This window comes from Natator depressus, chromosome 2 (genome assembly GCF_965152275.1).
Source record: "Natator depressus isolate rNatDep1 chromosome 2, rNatDep2.hap1, whole genome shotgun sequence".
NCBI classification, from domain to species: domain Eukaryota; kingdom Metazoa; phylum Chordata; order Testudines; family Cheloniidae; genus Natator; species Natator depressus.
The window spans coordinates 50,397,029-50,420,869 of record NC_134235.1 but is presented as its reverse complement, the minus strand read 5'-3'; the positions used below and the strand labels follow the sequence as shown (position 1 = coordinate 50,420,869).

Genomic DNA, 23,841 nt, shown 5'->3' with positions numbered 1-23,841 from the left:
TCTATTAGCTAAGATGGTCAGGGATGTAACTACATACTCGGGGTGTCCCTAAACCTCCGACTGCCAGAAACTGGGACTGGATGACAGGGGGATGGATCACTCAATAAATTGCCCTGTTCTGTTCATTTCACCTGAAGCATCTGGCCCCGACCTCTGTTGGGAGACAGGCTATTGGGCTAGATGGACCACTGGTCTGACCCAGTATGGTTGTTCTTATGTTGTTCCCTCAGCGGGTCCAGCTGTAATGGCAGTGTCTAAGGCAGGGGTCTCAAACATGCGGCCTACAGGGTTCTTCCCTGCGGCCTGCCAAGCTCCCTCCGGCCCCGTCCCTGTCCCCTCCCCAGCGCACCGTGTCCCCAGCCTACCTCCAGGCCAGGGGTGGGCAAACTATGGCCCCGGGCTGGATCCGGCCCCTCAGGACTTTGGAGCCGGCCTGTGGATTTGCCAACCCCGTGGTGCTGAGGGCCCCGTGTGGCCCTGGGGGAAGGGGGAGGGAGAGTGGGAGAGGGGGTTGATGCGGACCTCGGGCCAATGTACAAGTTCTCATGTGGCCCTCCTGGTGATTTGAGTTTGAGACCCCTGGTCTGAGGTACTGTGAATCTTCTATAAACACTGAAATGAGTGTGCATTGCCCAGTAATTAGAAAACTTTTTCAGGGCTAATATACAATTCTTTTCAAAATGGAATTTTTAAAAAAAGTGGCTGGTGGCAAGTGCATAATGTTGTTAGGATCAATGGTGTCATGGGGCAGATTCTTTTAGTGAGGCAAATTTAGCATCAGGAACTATCAACCTTTTTAAAGAAAATCCAACCACTCAATAGCCTATAGACACCGCTATAAAGGCAATAAGTATTTAACTTCATTTGTAAGCTTTTTATTAAGTACCTACAACAGTTAAGTTTATAGTACTCCAATTTTTAGTCAAGCAGGGTACTGACAGAGTTTCTTCAGGCTTTCTCATAGATCCTAGTGCAGGTGATGTCATTCATGGTGCATTCCTAGAAGACAAAAGAGGAGTTCACCAAAACAGTTGTACTTTCTCACAGCAAAACAGTAAAGACAATCCCACTTTAAATACAACGAGGGAGAAGAAAAATCATCTCACCCATTTTGTTTGTGCAAAGAAAAATGTACACTATATTATAAGGTTATTGGTATTAGTATTTCCCCTTTTCACATTTCCTTCCAACTTACAAAAAAAAATAAAAATATATGTTAAAGACTAATATTTGTATGAATTCAGCCATCTTTTGAGCGTCTTCATTTCTATCTTACTTATATGGCTCCCACAACCACAGTATCTGAACACCTCATAATCTTAAATGAATTTATCTTCACAACACCCCTTTAAGATATGGAAGTACTTTTATCCCCATTTTACAGATGGGGGAACTGACGTACAGAGAGTCTAAGGCCTGCATCCTTAAAAGTATGTAGGTGTCTAAATCTCATTGAAATCAACAGAAGTTAGGTATCCAAATACCTTTGAGGATCTGGGTCTAAGTAACTTGCCCAAAGTTATAAAGGAAATGTGTGGTGGAGTAGGGACTTGAACACACGGCTTCTGAGTTCCATGCTAACCACCAGGCCATCTTTCCTCTTGTCCCATATTCCACAATATTAACTTAAGTCAGCCTATTTTCTAATGTTCTCTTCCTGCCCTATGCAACCAATCACACTTCTAACATAAGCCACATTTATTTAAGGAGAAAAATTGAATGTAAAATTAAACTATAACTGTTTAGATGATCTCTACAGCTTTGCATTAATCAGTGATCAGATAATTAGAATGAATTCACTCACCACCACCATTTTCCCATCTACCACTTGTCTCTTTATTGTGGTCTCTTTGCCATCCCAGTTCTGGACCTGATTTAATGACCCATTGTCTAAGGTTACAAGGCTCTGAAGAAACAGAAAGAAGCAAAACATGAGTATCCTGCCCAGATTATTATTATTTAATCTAATTAGAGCAGAGGCACACATAAATTATTATTTAATTTAATTAGAGCAGAGGCACATATAGTACCCCAGTGTGCAGGGGGACTCAGTTATGCTAGTTACTGTACAAACATAAATTAAAAGATAGCCCCTGCCCAGAAGAGCTGATGGTCATGCTGGTTAAAGAAGTTATTCACTCAACACTCAGAAAGTCCCACTTTCTATCTTGGGGTTTTACACTGAACATAAAAACGGCCACACTGGGTCAGACCAAAGTCCATCTAGCCGAGTATCCTGTCTTCCAATAGTGGCTAGTGCCAGGTGCTTCCAAGGGAATGAACAGACTAGATAATCATCAAGTGATCCATCCCCTATGGCCCATACCCAATGTGATGAGCAGCAGGTATCTGGGGATCTTTCATGTGAAATAGATGGGCAATGATAGGTACTAGCCCCAATGCTATTCAACATTTGTATTCATGTTTTGGCAATACATATAAGATCACTACTGATAACATTTGTGGATGAAACAGATTGCCGGGGTGGTAATTAATGAGGGCAGAGCAATCTGGATTGGTTGGTCAACTGGGCCCATTAAAACAAAATGCATTTTATTACATCCAAATACAAAATGATATACCTAGAAGAAGAAATGTAGGCCTTAACTACAGAACAGGGGACTGTATCCTGGAAAGCAGTGACTCTGAAAAGGATTTTAGGGGTCATAGTGGACAAGCAACTCAGCATTAGCTCCCAGTGCGATGTTATGGCAAAAAGAGCTAATGTGATTGTGAAAATTTGTCTAAGTACAGTTTATGAATTCTGGTTAATTTTGTGAAATTACTGCATGTGATTGAATGCCTCAATGTGTAGTGAGTCAGCCAGGGGCTGGGAAGGTCCCTGTCACATCAATCCCTCCCCTCCCCTTCTGGAATAAGCTACAGAACAAACAAAAAGATAAAACAAAAGATAATGGAGCAAATAATTAAGCAATCAATTTGCAAACATCTAGACAGTAATAAGGTGATAAGTAACAGTCAGCATGGATTCGTCAAGAACAAATTGTGTCAAACCAACCTGATAGCTTTCTTTGGCAAGGTAACAAGCCTGGTGGATGGGGGGAAGATGTGGTATAACTTGACTTTAGGAAAGCTTTTGATACTGTCTCACATGACCTTCTCATAAACAAACTAGGGAAATGCAACCTAGATGGAGCTACTATAAGGTGCGTGCAAAACTGGTTGGAAAACTGTTCCCAGAGAGTAGTTATCAGTGGTTCACAGTCATGCTGGAAGGGCATAACGAGTGGGGTCCTGCAGGGATCAGGTCTGGGTCCGGTTCTGTTCAATATCTTCTTCAATGATTTAGATAATGGTATAGAGAGTACACTTACAAAGTTTGCGGACAATACCAAACTGGGAGGGGTTGCAAGTGCTTTGGAGGATAGGATTAAAATTCAAAATGATCTGGAGAAATAGTCTGAAGTGAATAGGATGAAATTCAATAAGGACAAATGCAAAGTACTCCATTTAGGATGGAACAATCAGTTGCACACATACAGAATGGGAAATGACTGCGTAGGAAGGAGTACTGTGGAAAGGGATCTGGGGGTCATAGTGGACCACAGCCTAAATATGAGTCAACAGTGTGACACTGTTGCAAAAAAAGCGAACATCATTCTGGGATGTATTAGCAAGAGTGTTGTAAGTAAGATATGAAAAGTAATTCTTCCGCTCTACTCCGCACTAATTAGGCCTCGACTGGAGTACTGTGTCCAGTACTGGGTGCCACATTTCAGGAAAGATGTGGACAAATTGGAGAAAGTCCAGAGAAGAGCAACAAAAATGATTAAAGGTCTAGAAAACATGACCTATGAGGGAAGACTGAAAAAATTGGGTTTGTTTAGTCTGGAGAAAAGAAGACTGAGAAGGGACATGATAACAGTTTTCAAGTACAATGAAGGTTTTTTACAATGAGGAGGGAGAAAAATTGTTCTTCTTAACCTCTGAGGATAGGACAAGAAACAATGGGCTTAAATTGCAGCAAGGGAGGTTTAGGTTGGACATTAGCAAAAACTTCCTAACTGAGGGTGGTTGAGCACTGGAATAAATTGCCAAGGGAGGTTGTGGAATCTCCATCATTGGAGATTTTTAAGAGCAGGTTAGACAAACACCTGTCAGGAATGGTTTAAATAATATAGTCCTGCCTTGAGTGCAGGGGACTGGACTAGATGACCTCGTGAGGTCCCTTCCAGTCCTATGATTCTATTAAAAGAAGTTGTTAACCGTGATGACTGTGCTCTGACAGGGCAATGGGTATGCTATGGAGAATGCCTGAGCTGGAAGAAAACTAGTTTAACCAAGTTTATCTGCAGGGAAGGGAAAGTGGAGAGTGGAAAATCCCCAAACAGGAGAACAAATGGGAAGAGCTGGCAGAGCAGGGATTTAAAAAGCAAAGGAGCAGGCTTTAGGAAGGAGAGGGGATTTATTTATTTCTTTACTGCAGGACCAGCCAAGGTCAAAGGAAGCTGGATGGAGGAGAGAGGTCCAGGAGGTGGCACTTGGAATCCTGAAAGGACACTGTCCCAAATCCTGAAGAATACTCCAGAGTAGTGAGGAAATTGAGGCAAGAATGACATACAGATATTTTATTGTATTGTCTAGAGCTGTGTAATTTTTGTGCTGTTTAAAGTAGAGAATGATTGGTTTAGGAACCTTTAGCTAAGTCTTTGTGATGTGTGCTTCACGTATCATGTGTCCCTGGAGACTGTAAACCAGAGTGCCCACAAGGTAGGAGCCCTTAGAAAGGGTGTGCTTAAATTAATGGGAAGATGGAGGGAGCCAGTACTAATTTCAGGACCTAGGCAGCTGGATCATGGGATCTCAAGAAAGGTGTTATACAGAGGATCTGTATCCTGAGAATGTGCCTAAAAACCCAGAGCCAGATGAAGCTTAAAGCAAAAGGCACCACCATGTTGAGACCCAAATGCAGCAGCCTGGTGAGTGTCCAGAAGGGGGAATGACTAGGACTGTGACAGCAATCCTTAGGTGTATAAACAGAGAATTAGTGAGTATGAGTAGGAAGGTGATTTTACCTCTGTATACAGCATTGGTCAGACCTAGACTGGAATACTGGGTATAGTTCTGGAGTTCACAGTTTTAAAATGTGTTGAAAAATTGAAGAGGATGCAGAAATGAGCCACAGAAATTATTTGAAGGATGGAGAAAATGCCTTTCGTTGAGACACTTAAAGAGCTCAATCTGTTTCGTTTATTAAAATAAAATAAAATAAATAATAAATAAAAAAGACCAGTGGTGACTTTATTACAATGTAAAAGCACATTCACAGGGAGAAAGCACCGAATAGTAAATAGCTCTTTAAGCTAGCAGAGGAAGGCATAACAAGAACAAATGAATGGAAACTGAAGCCAGACAAATTCAGATTAAAAATTAGGCACATATTAACAGTGAAGGTGATTAACCATTGGAACAGACTGTCAAGGGGAATGATGAATTTTCCATCTACTGATGTCTTCAAATTCAGATTGGATGCCTTACATAAGAACGTCCACACTGGGTCAGACCAAAGGTCCATCTATCTTATTATCCTGTCTTCTGACAGTGGCCAATGCCAGGTGCCACAGAGGGAATGAACAGTACAGGTAATCATCAAGTGATCCATCCCCTGTTGCCCATAGCCAACTTCTGGCAAACAGAAGCTAGGGACCATCCCTACCCACCTTGCTAATAGCCATTGATGGACCTATCCATGAATTTATCTAGTTCTTTTTTGAACCCTGTTATAGTCTTGGCCTTCACAACATCCTCTGGCAAGGACTTCCACAGGCTGACTGTGCGTTGTGTGAAAAAATACTTCCTTTTGTTTGTTTTAAACCTGCTGCCTATTAATTTCATTTGGTGATCCCTAGTTCTTGTATTATGAGAAGGAGTAAATAACACTTCCTTATTTACTTTCTCCACACCAGTCATGATTTTATAGACCTCTATCATATCCTCCCTTAGTCGTCTCTTTAACAAGCTGAAAACCCCAGTCTTATTAATCTCTCCTCATACGGAAGCCATTCCATACCCCTAATCATTTTTGTTGCCCTTTTCTGAACCTTTTCCAATTCCAATATATCGTTTTTGAGATGGGGTAACCACATCTGCATGCAGTATTCAACATGTGGGCAAACCATGGATTTATATAGCAGCAATATGATATTTTCTGCCTTATTATCTATCCCTTTCTTAATGATTTCCAACATTCTGTTCACTTTTTTGACTGCTGCTTCGCATTGACTGGGTATTTTCAGAGAACAACTCTCCACAATCACTTCAAGATCTTGCTCTTGAGTGGTAACAGCTAATTTAGACCCCTTCTTTTTATATGTATAGTTGGGATTATATTTTCCAATGTGCATTACTTTGCATTTATCGACATTGAATTCTTTCTTCTAGATGCTCTTTAACCTATAAGTTATTGAGCTGGGTACAAAGTTACAGAGGTAACTGGGTTAGACTATATGATCTAATGATCCCTTCTGTTCATAAACTCTATAAATCTAAGGAAAAAATTCCTCATGTACTTCATGGAATCTGGCTCTTCTCCTTTTTTAGGGGGATATAAAAGCTCTACTTAAGTTGCACTGAGCTTTCCAGGTGTGTTTATCTAATTATCCACTCTGATAATTAGCAGATGTGTTATTACCATGTGGAAAAGAACTGTCTGTGCCTTTTGCAGCAGATTGGGAGCACCGAGAAGGACAGCTTTAATCCTCACCTTGGTTTTCCGGTCATCTGGTGTGGTTTCATCAAACTCCTCACCAAGCTTGAAAGAGATCTCATTATTTTTAAAGGCACTCTTGGTTTTGATGGTTACCATATCACCGTGAGCACTGATGGTCATGCTGGGTTTGGCCAGCTTGCCCAGTTTCCTGGTGGCTAAGCCCACTCCTGTAAGCAAGATAATTCAGATCTCTTAAATGCTACCAGGAAAAAAAAACCATTATGGATTTCAGTGTCTCAGGAATCCATCACTTCTGGGACCGACCCGTCACTTCCAGGACCGACCGCACTGGCCAATTGCGCCAGCCTGTGGGGCCCCACAAAGCGCGGGGCCCGGAGCAGTCACACGCACCTAGGAGCCCTGTGGCCCGCCTGGGCGATTTAAAAGGGCCGGGGGCTACCCTTTTAAATCGCCCAGGCCCCTGGGCAATTGCTCCCTTTGCCTCCACTCCCGTTGGTGGGCTTGTTTATTAGTGACCTCAGAAAAAAACATAAAATTCTCACTGATGAAGTTTGCAAATGACACAAAAATTGGGGGAGTGGTAAGCAATGAAGAGGACAGGTCACTGATACAGAGCGATTTGGATCTCTCTTTGTATATATGTGTTTTAATATGGCTGAATGTAAAGTTATACATCTAGGAGCAAAGAAGGTAAGCCATACTTACATAATAGAGGACTCAAGGCTGGGAAGCAGTGACTCTGAAAAAGATTTGTGGGTCACGGTGTATAATGAGCTGATCAGAAGCTCCCAGTGTGATGATGTGATCAAAAGGGCTAATGCAATCTTTGGATACATAAACAAGGGCACCTCAAGTAGGAACAGAGAAATTATTTTGCTTCTGAATTTGGCACTGGTGCCACCTGCTGCTGGGATGCTGTTTTTAGTTCTGGTGTCTGCAGTTCAAGAAGGATATTGATCAACTGGAGAGGGGTGGGGAACTTTTTTTCTATTAGGGGCCACTCACCCACAGAAAAAATCAGTCGCGGGCCACACACAGCCCCGTGGGGGGTGGGGGCTCGGGGCTTCCCCTAAGCTCCGGGGTGGGGCCAGAAATGAGGGGTTTGGGGTGCAGGAGGCGACTCCAGGCTGGGGCCAAGGGGTTTGGCGTGCGGGAGGGGGTTCTGCCCTGGGGCAGGGGGTTAGGGGTGTGGGCTCAGGCTGGGCTGTGCTTATCTCAGGCAGCTCCCGGTCGGCAGTGCAGCAGGGCTAAGTCAGGCTTCCTGCCTGCCCTGGCTCCGCACTGCTCCTGGAAGCAGCCGCCATGTCTGGCTCCTATGCGAAGGGGCCAGGGGCCTCTGTGCAGTGTGCGCTGCCCACGCCCACAGCTCCCATTGGCCGCTGTTCCTCACCGATGGGAGCTGCGGAACTGGCACTGGTGGAAGCGCACAGAGCTTCCCTGATCACCCCTGCTCCTAGGGGCCACAGGTACATGCCAGTCATTTCCGGGAGCTGGAGCTGACCCTATCTTTCCCCCACAGCAGAGTGAGCCGGCACTTGTGGCTCCAGCCCCATGGGGGAGTGGGGCGCCAAGGCTCGGGGCTTCTGGCCTGCAATGTGGAGACTTGCCATGGGCCAGAAGAATTGAAGCAATGGGCCGGATACGGCCCGCGGGCCATAGGTTCCCTACCCCTGGATTAAAGGATTAGAAGGCCTGCCTTCGAGTGATAGACTCAAGGAGCTCAAACTATGTAGCTTAAGAAACAGAAGGTTAAGGGGTGACTTGATTACAGTCTACCAGTACCCACATGGGGAATAAATATTTGATAATAGGCTATTTGATTTAGCAGAGAAAGGTATAGCCTAGTCCAATGGCTGCAAGTTGAAGCTAGACAAATTCAGACTGGAAATAAGGTGTAAATTTTTAACAGTGAAAGTAATTAACCATTGGAGAAATTTACCAAGGTGGATTCTCCATTGCTGACAATTTTTAAATCCATATTGGATGTTCTTCTAAAAGATTTGCCCTAGGAATTATTTTGAGGATGTTCTATGGCCTGTGTTACATAGGAGCTCAGACTAGATAATCACAATGGTCCCTTCTGGCCTTAGAATCTATGATTCTATGGATCTGTGATTTAACGCTGTGTAGTCAGCCAGAATAATATCCAGCAGGTAAATGGAGGCATATATATTCATATGAAATAATACAGACATCTTCCTCATTCCCCACACCCTACTTTTAATACCTGCCCTGTAGTGGGGTGCAGAACAGGGGTTAAAAGCAGTCGTGGAGAGGGCTGCAGCTGGGAAAAGGAGTGAAAGCAGTTAAGGGAATAGCTGATCACAGGTGTGGCCAGCCCAATCACACCACAGCTGGCCCTATAAAGGGGCTGTGAGCCAGGAGTTGAGGAGTCTCACTCTAGCCCTGGAGTGGGAGGGGCTAGCTGGAGAAAGAGAAAGAGAAAGAGAAAGAGAAAGAGAAAGAGAAAGAGAAAGAGAAAGAGAAAGAGAAAGAGAAAGAGAAAGCTCCAGCCTGGTAAAACCCCAGGCCTTGGTGAAGGCCTACAGAGGTACTAGGGCTGCAGAGATACAGCCTGGGAATAGGCAGAGGCAGCCAGTCCTAACCCCTTGCCAATGATGAGTGGCCATTATAGACTGCAGTCTGCCCCAGGGAAAGGGGGCGAGATGATCAATTGGAGAGGGGTGGGGAACCTTTGATTCCCTCAGGGAACTGATGGGCAGGATCCCCTGGGAGAATAACATGAGGGGGAAAGGAGTCCAGGAGAGCTGGCTGTATTTTAAAGAATCCCTATTGAGGTTACAGGGACAAACCATCCCGATGTGTAGAAAGAATAGTATATATGGCAGGCGACCAGCTTGGCTTAACAGTGAAATCCTTGCTGATCTTGAACACAAAAAAGAAGCTTACAAGAAGTGGAAGACTGGACCAATGACCAGGGAAGAGTATAAAAATATTGCTTGGGGATGCAGGAGTGAAATCAGGAAGGCCAAATCACACCTGGAGTTGCAGCTAGCAAGAGATGTTAAGAGTAACAAGAAGGGTTTCTTCAGGTATGTTAGCAACAAGAAGAAAGTCAAGGAAAGTGTGGGGCCCTTACTGAATGAGGGAGGCAACCTAGTGACAGAGGATGTGGAAAAAGCTAATGTACTCAATGCTTTTTTTGCCTCTGTCTTCACGAACGAGGTCAGCTCCCAGACTGCTGCACTGGGCAGCACAGCATGGGGAGGAGGTGACCAGCCCTCTGTGGAGAAAGAAGTGGTTGGGGACTATTTAGAAAAGCTGGACGAGCACAAGTCCATGGGGCCGGATGCTCTGCATCCGAGAGTGCTAAAGGAGTTGGCGGATGTGATTGCAGAGCCATTGGCCATTATCTGTGAAAACTCATGGCGATCCGAGGAAGTCCTGGACGACTGGAAAAAGGCTAATGTAGTGCCCATCTTTAAAAAAGGGAAGAAGGAGGATCCTGGGAACTACAGGCCAGTCAGCCTCATCTCAGTCCCTGGAAAAATCATTGAGCAGGTCCTCAAGGAATCAATTCTGAAGCACTTGGAGGAGAGGAAAGTGATCAGGAACAGTCAGAATGGATTCACCAAGGGCAAGTCATGCCTGACTAATCTAATTGCTTTCTATGACGAGATAACTGGCTCTGTGAATGAGGGGAAAGCGGTGGACGTGTTGTTCCTTGACTTTAGCAAAGCTTTTGACACCGTCTCCCACAGTATTCTTGCCAGTAAGTTAAAGAAGTATGGGCTGGATGAATGGACTATAAGGTGGATAGAAAGTTGGCTAGATTGTCTGGCTCAATGGGTAGTGATCAATGGCTCCAAGTCTAGTTGGCAGCCGGTATCAAGTGGAGTGCCCCAAGGGTCGGTCCTGGGGCCGGTTTTGTTCAATATCTTCATAAATGATCTGGAGGATGGTGTGGATTGCACCCTCAGCAAGTTTGCAGATGACACTAAACTGGGAGGAGTGGTAGATATGCTGGAGGGTAGGGATAGGATACAGAGGGCCCTAGACAAATTAGAGGATTGGGCCAAAAGAAATCTGATGAAGTTCAACAAGGACAAGTGCAGAGTCGTGCACTTAGGACAGAAGAATCCCATGCACTGCTACAGACTAGGGACCGAATGGCTCGGCAGCAGTTCTGCGGAAAAGGACCTAGGGGTTACAGTGGACGAGAAGCTGGATATGAGTCAACAGTGTGCCCTTGTTGCCAAGAAGGCCAATGGCATTTTGGGATGTATAGGTAGGGGCATTGCCAGCAGATCGAGGGACGTGATCGTTCCCCTCTATTCAACATTGGTGAGGCCTCATCTGGAATACTGTGCCCAGTTTTCGACCTCACACTACAAGAAGGATGTGGAAAAATTGGAAAGAGTCCAGCGGAGGGCAACAAAAATGATTAGGGGACTGGAACACATGACTTATGAGGAGAGGCTGAGGGAACTGGGATTGTTTAGTCTGCGGAAGAGAGGAATGAGGGGGGATTTGATAGTTGCTTTCAACTACCTGAAAGGGAGTTCCAAAGAGGATGGATCTAGACTGTTCTCAGTGGTAGCTGATGACAGAACAAGGAGTAATGGTCTCAAGTTGCAGTGGGGGAGGTTTAGGTTGGATATTAGGAAAAACTTTTTCACTAGGAGGGTGGTGAAACACTGGCATGCATTACCTAGGGAGGTGATGGAATCTCCTTCCTTAGATATTTTTAAGGTCAGGCTTGACAAAGCCCTGGCTGGGATGATTTAGTTGGGGATTGGTCCTGCTTTGAGTAGGGGGTTGGACTAGATGACCTCCTGAAGACCCTTCCAACCCTGATATTCTATGATTCTATGACTAGCAGTGGCTACTGAGGCAAGGTGGAGTTAGAGGGTTGGGGGTTCTCCAGGGAGGGGAGACCCAGAGCATGGGGCAGAACCCTGAGGTAAAAGGGCAGTGGGGTCTGGGAGGGACATGAGACTGAGGCAGGTGAGCCACTGGCCAGCAGAGGGTGCTCTGAGGCTGGAAAAGAGCTAATTCCCAGATGACCAGCAGGAGGTGCAGTGCTGGTGAGTTCTGTAATCTGCTACACTCCCTCATAAAGCTTACTACAAGGTGCCCAGAAAAAGTTTTAAATAGACATGTGTACCTTGCATTTCAGAATGCACTTTGAGGCAACATTAAAAGTATGGCTTACACAGTCTGCTTTGTGTGACCTGATCTTGGTAAGGGCTTATTTATTCATTGCTTGCAGTCTTACCTATGCTGGATAAAGCACTACCAGTGACTGACCAATGAATGGAAAGCCGAAAACAAACGAGGCTTTGTGTTTTGGGGGGAATAATTATTAGTTAAACCCTTTGTTCCCACAAAGGACAGAGACAAACTGATCCCTTCAGAGTTTATGCCTCAAAAAGCCTGTATTTGAGAAAGATTGCAGCACCAAAACAAGCTGAAATAATTTAATAGGGGAGATCTGGTGAGATTTTGAGACCTCCCTAGAAAAAACGTAAAGGGTAATCAGAGGTGGAGTTTATAGATTTGTTCAAATCTGGGTTACATTGTACCTAAATCACTACATTTTGGGGGAGGGCTTGGCTTATAATTGCAAGTCCTTTAATAAAGTTTTATGTAGAGCAAACAGCTGTGTCTCAGAATGGTGTCAGCTGCCTTAGAGGCAGACTGTAGAAACAAGCCAGCAATTGTCAATTGGTACTAGGGAGGGAATCAGTGATGTCACTGACATGGTACTGTCATATTTGAGGTATGAGAAATGTTTGGTAGTACTATTAAGGAGAACCCAATATTAGGCCACTGCGAAAATGATGCTAATTCTAATTGATTGGCTCTATTTGGCAACTGAACAATGTGTACCATCACTTTTCCTCTTATTTGTGGTGGATTCTTCCAACTCTTGGCTTAGTTGAAGGAAGTCTTAGTATTTTAACAGGATTTGAGGTTTTGATGGTACCATCACGTGTCCACATTTTACAAGTATACCACTTGGTTCCATTGCTCAGTATCCTGAACTCAATTTTCCAGGATAAAAGCAAAAATTTAGTCATTAAAACAAAATCAATGCAAAAAAACCACATCTTTTTACGTTATCTCAAGAAAGGAATCAGGGAGTGGTAATCATCTTTAACACAAACACCTCTGGCAAGAATATTTACAAATGATTTACTAATTAAGTTACTTTATAAATATCATAGGTTTTTTCAGGTGTAGCAGATTATCTGGGCAATTCCCAGGCAATGGAAGATCAGTACTTGCAGTGTCATTTCAAGTCTACTACAGCAGTGAATGTCTTAAGGAAAAAGGAGTTCCACCATGTCCCATAGCCTATTCTACCATCTCATAGTGGTCACCCTTTTGTTTGCAAGTGACTGGAAAGCAAGAGATCCCCGGATTATTTCTACTTAAAAACAGTGACCATTAAAGGCAGAAAGGACACTTAAAAGAAAAAGCATTAAAACCCTGTAATATTTCTCACCTAATTCTTTCATGTATGCATCAAAGTTTTCACATGAGGTTGATTTCCAGGTTCCCAGGAGATGATCAACCATTTTGTCCGATTTAGTGGAGCGCTCGCTCTGAAAGGGGGGGAAAAAACCCAACTGCTTTAATGGCCTGATCCAAAGCCCAGTGAAGTCAATAGGAGACTTTCCAACAGCTTTAGTGGGCTTTGGATTAGCCCCTAAACATGTGGTGTGTAATGCACAGGGAGTAATATCTTGTTTTTAATATGCTCTGAATATGTGCTATCCAAGTTGGAACAGTGTCTTCAGAAACCCCCATTAGTAACCATTCACATTTATCCCAGCATTTCCATGCAAAGACAATCATCACCATATAATGAACTTTTCAGATCCAATAGGGAAAAGCAGTCTGGCTGAGCACTAATGAAACACAGCTGCGAAAACAAAAGGGAGCAAAGATTCTGCAGCAAGAATGGTTCTGCTTCCTGCTTCCCCACTTCGCCCCAAAGGGCATAAAATCTCACAATGAAACACACATTTGTCTTAGTTAATTGTGTATTACTTTTGGGGGGTTGGCTATATTGGGCTGGATTCTCAGTGGAAGTAAGTGTTCCACCTTCTCTGGTCATAGAGCTGAACGTAATTTAGAGCAGACTCCGGACTGTTCTAATTTACAGTGGCTGGATCAGTGACCTGGGTGGCCCAGGGATTGAGGGGATTAAGAGAGACCTTGGGGAAAGGGCCTTGGAGAGTGGGGAAATGTAAGAGGGACTTAGCGAAGGGGCGGTGGAGGCGAGGTTGGTATGCCATGTATTTGAGTTTAGCTGTGGTATATCGGGTCTTAAAGTTTTGAGGTGAGATGCAGAAGAGAGGGGCAGGGGTAGAAATGAGAGGTGGGAGAGAGACTGACTTCATGCTGATGACATTCAGGAAGAAATGTCTGAAAGACAGTGGCAGATGAGAGAGTGAACAGAGGATGAAAGCTCTGAGGAGAGGAAGCAGAGTGGTAGAGATGGTAGCTGAGGCCCAGCTCCTCAAAGGTATTTAGATACCTAACTCCCATTGATGTTGATCCTGAATTCCTTTGAGGATCTGGGCCTGAAGTCCCAAAAACAGATGAGGTAATTTATGGATATGCTGTAGATGGGGAAGAGGAAGGAGGTCACAGTTTTGTGGGTCACTGGCAGAGCATGAGGGGGAAGGATATGGACCCACCCTGGGCGACAATGAATGAGGAGTCTGAGGGTATGTCTAGATAGCAATTAGACACCCGCAGCTGGCCTGGGTCAGTTGACTCAGGCTCATGGGGATTGGGCTGTGGGACTGTAAAACTGTCTAGACATTTGGGCTTGGGCTGGAGCCTGAGCTTTGGGACCCTCACATTGGGTCCACAGCAATTTTTAGCCCTGAAGCCTGGGCCCCATGAATTCAAGTCAGCCATGCCATGGGCCTTTTATTCCAGTAGAGGCCAGTCTGAGAGGCAGCTTTGCACTGTTCCTGGAGATGCTGCTGCTAAGGGTTGAAGTATTTAAAATAAGCTTAAAATAAATAACACAGCAGGACCTACCTTTTGCTAATGTGTTTTGATTTAGGGTTCTGAGCCTGCTTCTCTTTCCCTGCAGGCATCCAAGGGGCAAGACACAGGGAACCTGCCTACAACTCCACTGACCAGTAGGTGAGAGCGTGCTGGCTCGCATCCATTTGCAGCTGGCAGTTGGCACTGACAACTGTCAAAGAGCCTTTAGTCAGGGCAGGGTACAATGGGATTGGCAAGCAGTTGGTGTTCTCCAACCAATCACTGAACTCTAAGTCACAATGCTTCTTAACTTCACCCTTTTGCCTGGCTGCTGAGAAGGCGAGTGAAGCAGGTTTGTGAATGAGATTCATGAAAACAGACTGAAGGGAAAGCAAATTTGCCAGATACAGTTACCTGCGGTACCCTTTGTATTGTTCTCTTTAGCCTAAATTATTGCTCACTGTTAGGAAAAAGTGACTCTGATTCTGTACCATCATCACATGACATATGACTTTTCAGTCTGTTTTCTCTCTCTAGGGCCACTGATACAATAGATAATATCAGAGTACCTGAAACTCTACCTCTCAACCTCCAATGTACCACACATCTAACCAATACCAGTGTGGAAAGCAGGGACAGCCACAGTGCTAACAGTGCACCACTGGGCCAGACTGGCTGCATTCTAAAGTTTGACAAAGACAACCATGTTTTCAAGGGGTCATTCCAGACTAGGGGTAGAATGCTAAAGACATCCAGAGAGTTATTTTTTTAATTTCTATCAGGCTGTTTATTCATCCTTGCTCTCTATTATCTTTGAAACTCAATCATTCCCTATACGCTATGTTGAATCTGCAAGATTGTTTATAATCCCTGAGGCTGTTGTTACAGTGCTATTTTCTTGGGAATTACCTTGAAGTTTTACTCTAACACACAGAACACATCAGGCCAACCCTGGTGTAACACCTTGAGTTCACTGGAGTTACAGCAAGGATAAATTTGGTCTGTCATCTCTAAGGTCTAGGAGTTTGTGTTTAATTTTGTAACTGGGGAACTGTAGGGTGGGTGGTCCTGTTCAGCAATTACTCTGCAAAGTCAGTACACCGACATACTTCTCATGCCTGTGTGTGTGGCTTTTGTAGGATCTCTGGAGTGTAATAAGAACTGTTATAACAAACTGAACAGTTTAACACTTCATACTGCACGACTGTCACCCCATGACTCTGTGTGAGGTGACATGGGAATCTAGGGTGCGTTGAAGCTTAACCCATATGCTCTATATCTCACTGGTGATATTATTAGCCAGTTATGCAGGCTAAAATGTATAATTTATTGTGGCACAGTCTGCAGTGCCTTTAAATTTTTCTAATCTTCTTTTCACTAAATCCTTTTACTAAACAATTACTTAGTAAAGAAAATGGTACCGGGTAGAGCAGGATTAAAATAATGATTGTATGAACCAACTGGGACTGGAGAAAATGAAGATATCTCACAGATATAAGTCACTAAGGCTCAGATTTACTTCTGCTGACCAGGATTATAGGATAAAAAATAGTCCGCATTTTAAAATCTGCAAATATTTTATCTAGGGCTTCCCTCTCTCACCAATAAGATACACATAACAGATTTCGTTTTAGGGAGTTTGTGAGACCTGGTGAAGTTATTCAAGACTGCTTTGAAACCAAAGAGCTTTTAAAATAAATCTGATCAAGAGGGAGTATGGGTGAGCAAGTCACCATGTGCATATTTAAAATGTGTCATCTAATAGTTATTAAAGATTAAAAATAACAGTCTGAGACATTGGGAAAATCCACTATGGAAGTGAGTACCATTAGGGGGAAAGGGCTTGCAGGTTTAAGATCTTATTCATGGTCAATGGAGAATTTAAAAGTGAGAAACAGTTAGGGCTGGGATTAATAGTAAATACAATGTTTTCAAAATCCATTTAGTAGAGCCTGAAATCTGTCAAAAAGGTGGCGGGGGTGCATGTTGCTAATCATTATTAGGGCATCTGAAATTATGAAAAAATTGGGAGTCACAAATGTATAGAAAGAAATACAGAAAGTCACAGGATCACATTATTTTGTGCAAAATATCCTTTATCTTGGGGAAAAAAATAAATCCCAGATGACTTTCCCATTCTGCACAGGACATTGTACACATTCATGGAGAGATCTTGCTCAGTTGCAGGCTGACCGGGGCAGCAAAAGATAATTTATTATGAAAACAATTTTTTTTTCTGGCACAGAAGTCATGATCATAACAAATGTGTAGCCTTAGTCTATACTTTAGATCAAGAATGACTATGTCAAGGATAAAGATTGTTTGCAGTGTTGATGTAGTCGTGAAGGCCCAACGATAGTAGAAAGAGTACCTTTCCCAGACCTGAAGAAGAGCTCTGTGTAAGCATGAAAGCTTGTCTCTTTCACCAGCAAATGTTGTTGGTCCAATAAAAGATACTGCCTCACCCATCCTGTCTCTCTAAGGACAGAGGATGCATGTTGTGAGCGCCAATGAGGCAACTCTCATACACAGATTTCTGCTCTATCTTTTGTTGTGTTATAGCTCTGAAAAGAAAGCCACAGTTCTTACCTCCTGACAATTAAGGTATCTTCCAATATACAAATAGCTGGGCATGTTACAAAACCACCTCTTTCTTATGTATCATTGAGACAGCTGCTGTCTTTGTGCACCATCATGGCAGCTGATATAAGATGGGATGCTCCTATTAAATGATTCACATCTGGGAGCCTGGAGTTATGGCATTATTCATGGTGGGGCTTCAGCTCTGGAATTTTCTCCCGGAGTTGAGGGGAAAAAAGCCACAAGTGGGTGCCTTTGGGTGCTTCTGAAAATCCCACCCTTAGTCTCGTCTTTGATAGTTGGCTGGTACTATGCAATGTTTAACCCTAGGTTCAAACACTTCTACTGCGAGAACTAAACCAATGGAGTTCTGATGATATCTAGGGTGGTGTCCACCATGTTGTTTTTCAAAATGGGGCTCAAAAATAATTTCAAATTATCGCCATCGTGACAAAGGAACTATTCAGTTTTCCATAGGAACTTACTTTCTTCTAATTATGAAGCTCAGCCAGCCTACATTTGTTCTTGTGCTGGTTCCTTGATCTTTTCTTGGTCATAAAAGCACTATGTGTAAGGTTATAGAAAAAAACCTAGTAAATTGTGTGTGGAAAATGAATGTGCCCATGTTTCATGTACTGCATGCTGGGTAATAATATGAGAGGACTCAATGTTTCTTAAACTAAACTTATTCTTTATTAAGAGAACTATTTACAGAGGTGCTGTAACTGCAGCTAGCGTTCCAGCCACATGCACACAGATTGGCTTACTAGTGCCTCCTCCAAATTCTTCCCTCCTACAATCTGTGCTTTGCCCTCGAAATTCCATGCATGTTGCTACAATCACAAATATATCATTGCCTGATGCATGCATAGGTGTATGCTTGCAAGTGTAGTGAAGTGCATATGTATATGTGATTTCATACTTGCTATGGCTCTCAGGAAGAATTTGCACACATACAAACAGATGCTTACTGTGTGCACACATAGAGGCATATATAAAATCTGGTTACACAAACACTGACAGTCAGGCCCATAGCTGTTTGGGCCATCATGTGAAAGCACAACATGGCAAAGTGTCATCAATGTATAAAGTTTATCAATTAAATATATGTTTACATATAAATACAACTACACTCATGGGCCTGATTTTGCAAGGTGAGGAATCCCACTCGGTAAATACTGAGTTTTCTTAATTCACATTGATATTAATGAGAGTTGGGAGCACTCAGCAGATGAATGAAAATGTCCACTCTGGTTTGTGTTTCCAAAGTGCTCGTACAGTAGCCTTTTCCATAATTTTATTTAACTTTATAATGAAATTATAAACTGCCCTGAAAATTGTGTCCTTTTAAATATGGTTTCCAGTCTTCCCAGTGTGAAGAATCTAACCAATGTTGTTGTTAATATTATAATCTTACATGCATTTTGTGCTTTTTTGTTCTAAACAATCCTAAAGCACTTTGCAAACAAGAATCACCTTTCCCACCATAGGAATGCAGACACCTCTGCACAACACAACAATTCAGAATAGGAAGTAAGAAAGAAGTGTATAACCAATTGAAATCTAGGTAGATTTCAAGTTTACTTTGAAAAAAATTACCTGTTTTTCTACAGGGATCCAAGAAACTAATCAGTGATGTATTTGGGATTATTGTCACAGTAAAATATCATTCATTACTTTAGATTACTTCTGATTCATGGCTGCGAGTAGTACAATGAGACTGTGTTTGTAGCAGGCAGCACAACTAACGGAAGTGGCAAGAAGAACTGAAAGGAACCTGTAATTGGTTACGTAAAAGCTAACTGGTCGCATGCTAACTAGCGTCTCTAAATTACTTTAGCAACCCAAATTGTACCACCAAGACTTTAGCCGAATGTATTTCCAGTATGCCTGTACAAATGTAACTGCAACATTTGTGTGTTCATCGCAGTGCATGTGAAAATTCACATTTGTGCAGGCAAAACCAGTAATTGCCGCCATGACATTTTTGCACAAAGAACAGAATCGCGTGTGCACTCTCTGTCTCTCTCACACACGCTGACTCCAGGAGTGTAGGTGCTGAGCACCCATCAGCAGCCCCCATGGATCAGCACCTTCCCCTCCCTCCCTGAGCCTCTCGCCCACTGCGAACAGCTGTTTTGTGGCATGCAGGAGGCGGGGGGAAGAAGGAGGAGCAGGAGGGGGCAGAACTGGGAGGGAAGAGGTAGAGCGGGGACAGGAAGAGGTGGGGCGGGGTTGGGGCCTTGGGGGAACGGGTGGAGTGGGGCAGGGCCTGGGATAGAGCTGGAGGTAGAGCACCCCCTGGGGACTTTGGAAAGTTGGTGCCTGTGACACAAAGAATTGATACAATTGCAAATTTAGTGGATGCATTTTAGAGGCTTGCTAACATTTTAACCCAAGGTGTGTGCCAAAGGCCCTCTAAGAGTTGTTGGCAAAATTAAACTATTGCTGGGTGTCTCTCTACGTTTGGGCAACTGCATCTAGTTAACATGTTCTGCCAGCCTCTTCAGTGAATAACTGATGGGGAAAAAGAAAAGACAGGAATATCTTACCAAGTATTATTCATAATAACAGATGATTATCCACCATGCTAACAGCAAAAGTAAGGCAAATTTGCTAGCTTTGTAACTTCCTTGGCCAGTTTACAGATACAACAGTGTGTGCAATTTGCTTATGCTATATAAATTGAAATTTAATTCTGTTTATTTTTTGTACAGCAAATTATTCCACAATGCAAAACCGGTTCATGACACCACTACAAATATAACAGATTTGGTCTTTATCGTCGGTATCCTTTAAAAGTGTCTTCCATTTTGACAGTTTCTGTGGGTCCTATCAGTTCCAGTTCCCCATTATATGTTTAAGGAATATCTCTATCACGGCTAGTATTTGTAGTGTTGCTGACTCATTATTTTATTGCAAATCTCACAATAGCTGGTGTTCTTCTGAAAGCCCCAGCTCATGTGAACCTTCCAGCCCTACATTTCTATGATTCCATGAGACTCTCAGCTTTCATATTAAAACAAAGTTTCTAGCCCTAGTGGTTAGACAGAAAAGCTGGAAAATGGGCACCCTCAAGGCTCAAAACCCAGCAGGAAAATAAAAGAATCCCAAATCTATTACTTTCGAAACTCTCTTCATTTTTAAGTCTGTCTTAGGGGTCTGACTCATGATTTTTGCATGCTTGGGGGCGGCAATACTGAGCTGCCTGTTCGAAGAAAATGTTGAGAGTATCCACTGTATAAAAATGGCTATTGTTTAAGCGTGATGACCATCATCTTAGTTATCTCTGGTGACTGAAGCTGATCATCCAGCGCTAAAGTCTGAGCCTCTGCACTTTGAAATGGCAAATGTATCTGTACCTCTGGTCTGCTGAACATTACCCTAGGTTATTCCAACTTCTCGGTAGCCTTAAAAGTTTCCCTAAATAACAGTCACCCTCTGCCCGACTCAGTCTAACAACAGTCTTGCAAACCTTGAGATTAACAATTCAATCCGTTCATGAATATGAATGATGTAGTTGGACACAGATACTAGAAAATTGCATCACTCACCTTTAACTGGACTACCTCCCTGATTTCTCTGCCTAAGGGCTGATGGCTCTCGCAGCCTGTGGGCTAATCTCCTTCCTCGCAGCTATGGTAGGCCCTGGGCCTTGCTGTTCAGAACCAGCCCACAGCTTTCTCTTGACACTTGTAGAAATGGCTCCCCCTGCTGCTCAGGAAGCCTGACCTCCACTCCCTGCATGGACTGGACACATAAGAAATATTTTTGGGGGCTCCTTAAAAAATATTGCCTATACTGGTTAAGCTTGATTATCTGTTTCTGAATGAGAAACCAAAATTTGGAGTCCTATTCCCAAAGTTCATGCTTCTCTACTTCGTTCATTGAGGGAAGAGGTATTCTTAGAAGTTCAAAGGATAGGAAAAGACCATGGCAAGACTTTCAGAAATAGAAAGAACTTCCATCAGATATTCACTTGCTTCCATCAGATGTCCACTCTGCCTAACATGGCATACTGGGGATGCACTAGGTATGTGGGATGAATCATAGTATTTCCAATCCCAAGTATTCAAAAATCATGTATCAGGCCCCACAAAATCATGAGAGAGACTTAAAATCATTATATAAAATCATTTCTTTTCTTCTCAAATAGAAGATTGTAATCCCAACAATCCAGGAGCTGCTGCTTCAAGAAAAACCCCAAACATCACGAGGTGCATGATAAAATTGTGAGAATTGGCAACACTGGAATCATACCTCAAATGCTGCCCTTGCATACGGTACCTGGAATATGCCTTTTGTAGTGCTGCATTTTTCAGTGTGAATCTCCCTTATCCAGGGCCAGCTCTAGGCACCAGCAAACCAAGCAAGTGCTTGGGGCGGCTCTTTTCAAGGGGCGGCACTCCGGGCCTTTTTTTGGTTTGTTTGTTTTGGCAGCACTCCGCTTGGGGCGGCAAAAAACCTAGAGCCAGCCCTGCCTTTATCACAACATTCCTTTACATTCTGATGTCAATGCTTAAAAGAACTCCACCACAGGCAGGATTGTCCTTGGTTTCAGCAAAAACAAGATTAACCTTTGACGAAGAACGGTCATTTTACAGTTCAAACTAACGTACAAAAAATAAATAAAACCACAAACAGAGGCATAAAGCAAGGTTACAGGGAAAGGGTATGGGTCATTGTGGGTAAGCTATATAAGAATTAAATCACATATGATAAGTGAAAAGCACAGTGGGGTAAGAGCTGGGGTGAGTTCATTTTGTAACTTTAGTTGCATATTTGTTCTATTTGTAAGCGGGGGAATAGTCCCGCTATTATTGGGAACTTTCCTGGCTTCTACACTACCCCCGTGAAGTGGGCTAGCGAAAGGATCTGAGTCCTTGCTCCCACTTCCTTTACCCAGTGGCCTCCCTGCCCTTGAGGACTCCCCTTCCACTCTCCTGTCTGGCAGAGTCCTCATAACCCCAGCAAGGCTGGGCCCAGGATTCCTGAGGGGCTCGACCCCCAACCCTGCTGTGGTCACCTAGGACAGGGGCTAGGGTGTCCCCACTCTGGGGTACTCTGTCTGCACAGGGCACTTCTCTGACCCACTGACCATTACATACAAGTTAAAGCAAATGCAAGTTATTTAATCAACAATTAATTTTAAAAAGAATAACGGAAAATGGGAAAGGTTAAAGGAAACACATCAACCTGCTCTGTGGCAGGGAACATTGCAAACAGTGTCTCTGGAATGTCAGGGCAGTTCACAGTCTGTTCCTTGTAAGTCCCAGGCCTTCCTCTCAGGCCCTGGCTTTGCTGCAGGGATGCTGTGGGTTGGACACTTGCTCTGGTGGTGGTCACACGCTCTCAGGTTGGACCCTTCTTCCCAGTGTCGCCCCCGCCCTGTCAGGGTTATGATCCAAGCCTGGCCCGCAGAGCCCTAGCTGAGGCATCTCCCTGTGCTGGGCCTGCTGCCCAGGGTCCCCCTCGGTCTCCCCAGCTGCTCACTACACCCAGCTCCAGACTGCTCCAGCCCCAGCTGCACCACTCTGTCTCTGCACTGCTGCTGCTGCTCTGACTCCAGCTCCCTGGGCTGCTTCTCTGGCCCCTCTGGCTCTGGTTGCTGCAGCTCTGCTCCCAGGACAGGTCTGCTCTGCAGGCTGCTTCTGTGACTCTGCTCTCAGCACTGACCTGCTTCCTGGGCTGCTTTTCTGGCCCCTCTGGCTCTGGTTGCTGCAGCTCTGCTCTCAGGACAGGGTCTGCTCTCTCTGGGCTGCTTTTCTGGTCCCTCTGGATCTGGTACAGCTCTGCTCCCCAGCTCAGCTTGGGCCCCTGCTTTCTCCTTAGCTTGGCCCCACTCTGTCTGACCCAGGCAAATCCAGCTCATACGGAGGACGGGATCTCCCTGGCCTCCTGACTCTCTGATTAGCCTCCCCGCCCTGCCATTCAGGCTGACCTGGAGCATTGGCCTCTCCCCTGATTCCCCATCGACCCTTCCCCTTTTAGTACTGGGAGCTAGCAACTAAAACACCCCCACTGAATGTTACTAAGGGGGCAACAGTCCCCTTACATATTACAGTTAGCCTCATAACAATCATTTGAACTTGGTATTCCCCATCATGCAAACTGAAGTACACTATTTCTATGCCACAGGTACATGTACACTGTATAAGAGGATGTGAATCAACATGGATGTAGGCAATATGACCACAGTTCCAAATCCATTTTTAATTCATCCCAAGTCGTAGTTACACATCTTGAATTTAATATAAAGAACTCAGTAGGGTTCTATATACAAATTACTCAAAAAATCTAGGCTCACGCCTCAGGGTTTTTTGAGCCTCACTCACCACAGGACTTAGAAGAGACCTGACCTTTAGAATTTTAAAAATTCACCTATCCAGTTTAAGAAAGGATTATACTGCAGCTATAGAATTCTACAGGGTGGTTTCAAAATTGTTCTACATTTTTTTTCCTTGCATGTTTGAAAAAGTCCATGTAGTTCTCTGTATGTTGCTTCTTATTTCTCGGATTGTTTACTTTGGGGAGAGCAGCATGAAACCTCCTCATCCCAGGGGTTTGGTAATACTAATGGCGCCACCAACAGGAAA

At 43.9% G+C, this 23,841-nt stretch overlaps 1 protein-coding gene across 2 annotated transcripts; it reads right to left on the bottom strand.

Annotated features, from left to right (window-relative positions):
* Positions 1-948: 948 nt before the first annotated feature.
* LOC141981343 (myelin P2 protein-like) lies at positions 949-21,551 on the bottom strand. 2 transcript variants are annotated; one of them, XM_074943024.1, is made up of 5 exons: positions 21,506-21,551; positions 13,164-13,263; positions 6,725-6,897; positions 1,805-1,906; positions 949-999 (listed from the first exon to the last, which is right to left on the bottom strand). In XM_074943024.1, the coding sequence occupies exons 2-5, from the start codon at positions 13,234-13,236 to the stop codon at positions 949-951; spliced, it is 399 nt and encodes a 132-aa protein (XP_074799125.1). In that variant the 5' UTR covers positions 13,237-13,263; positions 21,506-21,551. The 2 variants fall into 2 exon arrangements, with proteins under 2 accessions (XP_074799125.1, XP_074799123.1); XM_074943022.1 differs by having other exon boundaries at positions 21,533-21,543.
* Positions 21,552-23,841: the final 2,290 nt, after the last annotated feature.

Bases quoted from the DNA above. Each gene is read 5' to 3' on its own strand.
- LOC141981343 (XM_074943024.1), bottom strand. From the start codon at position 13,236: ATGGTTGATCATCTCCTGGGAACCTGGAAATCAACCTCATGTGAAAAC. The intron at 6,898-13,163 runs GTGAGAAATATT...TCTTGCTTACAG, and splicing joins TGCATACATGAAAGAATTAG to GAGTGGGCTTAGCCACCAGG. The intron at 1,000-1,804 runs GTGAGTGAATTC...TTTGTCTTCTAG, and splicing joins TAGATGGGAAAATGGTGGTG to GAATGCACCATGAATGACAT.